A 6,715-nucleotide genomic window follows, 5' to 3' on the forward strand; every position below is an offset into this window, starting at 1 on the left:
CATTTGTTTTCTCTTTTTTAAATTTCTGTTCTATCAAATTCCGTAGTTAATTGAATGGTTTACTTGATCATTTTGTGTGTGTGAAGCGCTTTGAGAGGAAATGCTATAGAAATGTAAATTGTTGTAGTTGTTGTATGTGCATATCAAGTTTCATCTCTATTTAATGAGTATCAAAAAATTGTCTGTGACAAACATATGTATAAGTAGGGGTAGCATCACTATATCTCCTTGCTTGTTGATATACACCCACAGCAGGGTTTAATTAGATAGTCTTTGGCCACTGCAGGATAGTAAATAATTGACAAACTTCCAATGAATCTGCAATTACTTAGTGATGTAATCCCCAAACTGAGGCTCTCAAGCTACTTACTGTTTACAGCTGGGACTTCTGAGAAGGATTCACTTTTTATACACGTTACTTTGAAGTTCAAACTGAATTCTAAATACCCTATATTTGTATCTTCTGGTGGTTATAGTGGTTAATCATTTTGTATTTATTTCCTTTCTCTAGAAGTCCTGTTTTTAATAATAGACAAGTTACAGTACTCAGGGGTGCAAATTTGGCACTATGGTGCAGCATTCTAGCACCTGGTTACCATATATAGTGCCAGCAGCATTCAATTTGGGTGCCAGTAGAATTATTCATTTGTATCCCTTAAAACTTCAAAGGTGCTGCTATTTGGGTCTGGACTACTCACATGACCCACCCACATTCATCCACATACATTTCATCCACATTCATCCACATACACAGGATAGAGGTGGGGGGGGAGGGCTTGATTAGGGTTTGATCATTTAGCACCAGTCGGCTCTCTGGAGCTAAACTTTCAAAGCAGTAGCAGGACTTTTCAAAAGGACTGGCACCCCTGAGCATTATTATTTGATAAAAGCGTTCATTTCTAACAACTTCAAGTTTTGTTTGCCGTCAAGAGGCACAATCAATTTTGATTTAGTTGACTATTACTTTTAATTCAGCCATTAAAAACTAACAAACTATGTTGTTTATCCTGTACTGAAAAATGTATTATACCTTAGCAATTCACTGACTTTCATTTAGAAATCTTGTAATTGGGTGGAGTTAGCGACTTTGTATCTGTTTATTGTGGTATCATTGACTAACATTAATCAACTACTTAAAGGAGAAGTATTTTAGACTAAAATAGACTTCTTCATGCATGTCACAAAACCCCTGTATCTCTTGCAATATGGGACATTGACACCTAATTGACAAACACATTTTTTCTTTACTGCTTTTATAGTTTGGCGTGCAAGTGTAAAACAACAACAGCTAATGAGAACACAGACACTCAGTGCTGAAAGCCAATCTGCTCAAAGTTTAACGTTTTAAACCATAGAAGCATAAACAATACTGTTCAGCCTCCATTCATGACTCTTATGTTCCCAAATGGGAGTAACCTAATATTATAGCATGGAAGCCGTACTAATTTTAAGTTTGCATTGAGCCCTGGGTATTGGTAGAGCTACTGCATCTGTCTGTACCTCTTCCGCACTCTCCCCACTTTATTCATGACTATTCAAGGCCAGTCACGCTTCTCATGGTAGAGTGTATGTTTTCTTTTAGAATGATGTCAATGGGTGAAGGCTGGTATGAGAAACTACCTGAGCAGGGTTGCCGTTTGTACATGCCATCTTCCTCTGGATGAACTTCTGATCTTTAATGTGACTGTCTGGATGAATGTGACATGATATGGCTTGGAACTGGTCCCCATCTCAACTAAATGAAACCACTGCTATCGTATCCCCACTACAGGTGTATCCACCGGCTTATAATAGTTTTTGTGTATTAAAACCGTGTTCTCTATTAGACATTTCAGTTTTGTTTCCATGGCTGTAGTCCTTTATAACTTTCTACTGCTGTAAGGGGTGACACAAAGAACAACAGGTTTCAAAGTGTAAGTTTTTGTTCCCAGGGCTAAAACTACCTAAAGGGAATGTGTAGACAAACAAACTGGTCAACAAGATCTGATTTCTAAAATGCAGTGACTTCAAAATCACTCACAGCCTGCCACAAATCTGCCCTCATTCATATGTGGAAATAAAAACCCATAACGCTGTTTGAGTGACAAAATTAAGATAAAAGAGGTTAGCTTTGCACCTTCATACAAGTGTAGTTTATTCCATGTGTACAGGTTTTGAGAATCTACAGTAGAGGATGGAGCTATCCTTATTACCCTGTTTCTCATTAAACTTCTGTATACCAATAAACCAATTTGCTTATGTAATTAGTAAATTATAAAGAAAACATTTTGGATCTATTTTGGGGGTTGTGAAGTTGTGAAAACCTGAACTACCCTGTGTTTGGCATACCTAGCACACCCTTCTCTAAACTGGGGTTTTACTTCTGTTCATCCTCCTGTCAAGCAAACTACAGATGCTTACAGATACAGGACCTGCTCTACTGAATGTGTTTTAAACTTCTGTCTTGTGTATGTTGCACGCATCCAGTTTTGTGTCCTTATTGGGAACTATGGCTGCTTGTGTGGTCTCCAGAATGTTGTGTGTCTTTTTATAGCCCTGGCTGGTGCATATGGAACACAGGAGGGGCGGTGGGCTGCTTGACTGTGTGGGGTCATCATGCTTTAAGCAATGCTGCATCAAGACATCAGTAATATTATGATTATCCAGACTTAAAATTCCTGGGTAAATTGTCCACACATAAAAACATTTAAACCATACCTGTGTAAGTGTGCTCTGTAATCCTTAAACCGCAAGCTAGAAGGTGCTTATGCACATTTAATTTTATAATTAATGTGCAGATCTTATGGAAAAATGCCATATGCTATGCTGATGATAATTTAGTTGTTTACACAGCAGCTTAATCTTTTAACAATTCTACTTCGACACCAGACAGATTTTTGAGGACCTAAGATGGAGACATCCTCGAACTGGTGAACAGCTTTAAATATAAATAAGTAGTAAAGGGTTAGATCCAAGGTTATGTTTGAAAGATAGATTATAAAAACATATGTACATATGGAACTTGGTGCCCTTTGCAGGGCTAAGCATGGCCTGCATGCCCATTTTAGATTAAGGTTTTGTACAAATAACTGTAAACAAAAGTATACTAAACTGACAAGTTTGTTTCAGCTGTGCACTACAGACACTTACCTTACAGACACCTGTGTCCACACTAGCAGAAGAACTACTTATAAATCAATGTAAATGCTGCCATGTCTATTTGCAAGACACATTTCAGTGTCCTGTAAAGAGGCAAATAACCAGACACACCTCCCTGCTGACCTAACAGCCTCTGAGTGTCAGTGTGTTTAAGAAAAGATGAACATGACATCTTTAAATGTTAATATGTACTGCTATTGATGTATGATTTTGTATTTAAAAAAATCATTTATTTAACTTTTCAATGTTGTCCCTTGGGGCACACAAAGGCAGGCAAAAGCCACAAGGATCTAGTCCAGTGTACAAAATCATCTATTTGACATAACATAGATACGTTTAGATTTGTTTCGTGAGAGGTGTTTGTTGGTATACCCTTCTACAGATATGGCCAAAAGTTTTGCCTCACCTAACATTTTAGGATTGACACATAATTGGAAGAAAAAAAAACAACAACAAAAAAAACAAACATATTTACATAATTTAGATCTTTTATTTAACATCATGTAATCAAAGAAACTATAAAATGATATCACAAAAGTCTACTGGAAGCCATAATAGTAGTACAGTATTTCATGTTCGATTTCAAAATGTCACATTTTTCAATTTGTTATTTTTGTTAAGTACAGATATGAAAAACTGCAAGGCAGTTTATTTAAAAAGCTATAAAGCAACATTATTCAGCAGGTTTCATTCAAATTAGTTAATTCTATAGGGTGATAAAAACTTTGGCCATAGCTGTGATATCCCAGGAGGCACTCAAGACCTTGCACACAGTCTAGGAAAGCAGTTACTTGAGAGTTGGGCAATGTCCATTCGTTTAGTTTTAGTTTAATTGCTGCACATACACAGCCACACTCCAATCCCAGAGTGATTACAGGTCACCCCAAGCCGCCTTCACTGGGGAGGTTTAAAGATTTGTGGTACATCCTGTCCTACACATATCACCCATTAAAAGCTGCAACAGTTGTGCGAGGTTCAATATCGTCATATAGTTGTTTACAGACTTCCTAAAGAGGACATTGTACATTGTTGATTATTAATGGGTTATTTATACTACAGTAAATGTTTTACACAGACAGTAAGACAAGGCAGACAATCATGTTTAAATCATAAAGCGGATACAATTATATAAATGACACACACTTTTATTGTGCAAACACATTGGTCTGTAATTATACAAACACAGATCATGTTTATTTTACAATTATAAATATGTTTTCCTTATACAAGTTTTGTTGTTGTCTCCTGCTTTAGGCAATTAATCTGAATAATTTCTATTTAAAAAAAAGACGAGGTTCCAAGATTGGGTGAAATGCCTTCCCCAAACATGGTATTGTATGATGTTTTTAAAAATTCCACATAGTTCTGGATGCTCTGTTTATGGCTTTCTGATTGGTCCAAATTTAGTTGCAGGTCTTTTAAGCGTACTTCAAATTGTTTTTCTGCCTGTAAAACAAATAATATTTAGTAAGGCAGTTGTTTAAATAACAATACAAAAGTTAACAATGTGTTCTTACTTCCACTTTCTCAACTTGAACACTTTGACAGCTTTGTATTTAAAATTGTCAACCTGTCAATCATTTTGTATGGTACTTCTGCTACAGAGCATCGTCAGAAGCATTTCCCTATTTTATTTTTTTTTTAATTTTTTTTTTACATGAAACAAAATGACATTTGGCTTTAGTACAATGGCTGAGACCAGTCACTCTTACAAATGACTTCATATAACTGCCAGCAGATTACATACGGATAGATCTGCGGAGGTAGAAAAGCAGCTATTAGACCCTGAAAGCATATCAAAACGACCATTTGCAATTCTGGCACTCCGACAACTGAGCAAGAAAAAGCTGGTGAATTATAATACCAAGCTCAACTTTGAAATGTCCATAATCTCATAGCAACATAGAAGGGATTACCACATTACAGTGGGAGAACAAAAAACAGCTAATATTGAAGATAATTAGAAGTGGAGCCTGCTAATGAAGACCTGCTATAAAGCTTACTTGCACGTTACATTTTTTAAAGCAACATGTGGGAGTGGTTGTAAGCTTTTAATGTTATACATATCACCTTACTAAAAGAAACCGAATGAATAAACCAGAGAAAAAGAACTATGCTAGTTACTTTTTAATTAACCAGCTTCAAATTAACAAGAAATATTTCTTCTAACTGAAAAAATGTTTTTCCCCTCCAAAAGAATTTAATATTTTACATATATAAAAGGACAGAATTGTAGCTAATATATAGATTTATTATAACATTCAGTGAAATTTGAGTTTATATATGTTTACACACCAGGCAAACAAGAGTCTTTGGAAAATATACTGCATAAAGGCCAAATTTAATAATGTCAAAGTATATAGTTCCATTATTGTTAAAATCCTAAAAATAAACACATAACATTTAAAAACTTAAAGGAAATAGGTTTCTTGGTAAATTTAGAACATGTCCAGGTCATATTCTCCTTTCAGAACTTAAAAAGCTTTTGAAAACAGCAGCTAATCAGTATCTCTTTGCTATAACTTTTTTGAAGAAAGCCTAGAATTTGTTCTTTCATTAAGAAGTCTAATAATAATAACAACAACAATATATTATTACATTATTTTGAACAGAAAATTAGCAAATAAAATGTTATCATAATATAAGGCTTAGACTACCTAATTTTTCATTCTAAGGTATTCCCAGAGTAACACTGTTCAGGGTCTGTGAAAAATCACTGCAAGGCCCTTAAAACTACTTACAATTTGTAAGAAGAGAGATGTTTGAGATGGTATAGTATTATCAGTTTACATAAACAGTGCAAATTACTCTTCAGTTTTCTTTGGCTTAACTTTCCGATTAACAAAATATATAAAAATTACTGTGTATGGGTGGTTCATTTTTCATTTTTGTGAAAATAAAATCAGTGGCAAACAGAGTATGCAATGTCATCCTCGCATCACATGCCAGATGCCACTACTCTCTCCATGCCAGCACAAATTTAAATCAAGCAGAGACTCCAAGTCTGTGTGGAAGGTAAAATGCTCAAAACACTACCTAATTGAACACCGGTCTGTGCACACAAAGCATACTGCAGTAAGTGGAGTCCACCATCGCAGAGTTCAATCCATTCAAGTCTGAGGATTTCACACGTTCACTCAAAAAGGAACTCAGAGTTGTGAAAAGTCAGCATATCAACTGTCCATTTCAAATGTACTTACAAATCAGGTACCCGCTGTGGACCGTCTCCAGCAACCCACTGAATTCAACATGCAAGTGCAGTTCTAATAAATCAATGTTTGAACTCTTCCACATTGTTATCAATATTTGAGACTGAACACAGTACCCTGGAAGCCATTCAAAAATGTATTTTAACACCAAGATGTATGTCACTGGATTTATGTCTATAGTTCACAGGACACTAAGCTTCCAATGTTGCTACAAAATGTTTATTACACATCTAGAGTGTACAAAAAAAAAAAAAAAAAGGAGATTTCTTCACTTGCCGAAAACATTTTGAAAACTGTAAATAGCATATTGAAACAAAACTACTTTGAGAATAAGTAGATTATCCTGTTGCAGTTCCTTGTCTCTGCTA

The 6,715-nt window shown here is 35.4% G+C and overlaps 1 protein-coding gene across 5 annotated transcripts in view; it reads right to left on the reverse strand.

The window, feature by feature from the left end:
* Positions 1-3,606: 3,606 nt before the first annotated feature.
* Positions 3,607-6,715, reverse strand: part of LOC117402146 (protein BCAP-like) — a 26,625-nt gene continuing 23,516 nt past the window's right edge. For all 5 annotated transcript variants that reach the window (XM_059031901.1, XM_059031902.1, XM_059031904.1 and 2 more), the window contains one exon: positions 3,607-4,584. In XM_059031901.1, the coding sequence (XP_058887884.1) occupies positions 4,417-4,584 (168 nt within the window). In that variant the 3' untranslated portion in view covers positions 3,607-4,416. The remainder of the gene's footprint in view (positions 4,585-6,715) is intronic.

Source organism: Acipenser ruthenus, chromosome 10 (assembly GCF_902713425.1).
Source record: "Acipenser ruthenus chromosome 10, fAciRut3.2 maternal haplotype, whole genome shotgun sequence".
Lineage (NCBI taxonomy): Eukaryota > Metazoa > Chordata > Actinopteri > Acipenseriformes > Acipenseridae > Acipenser > Acipenser ruthenus.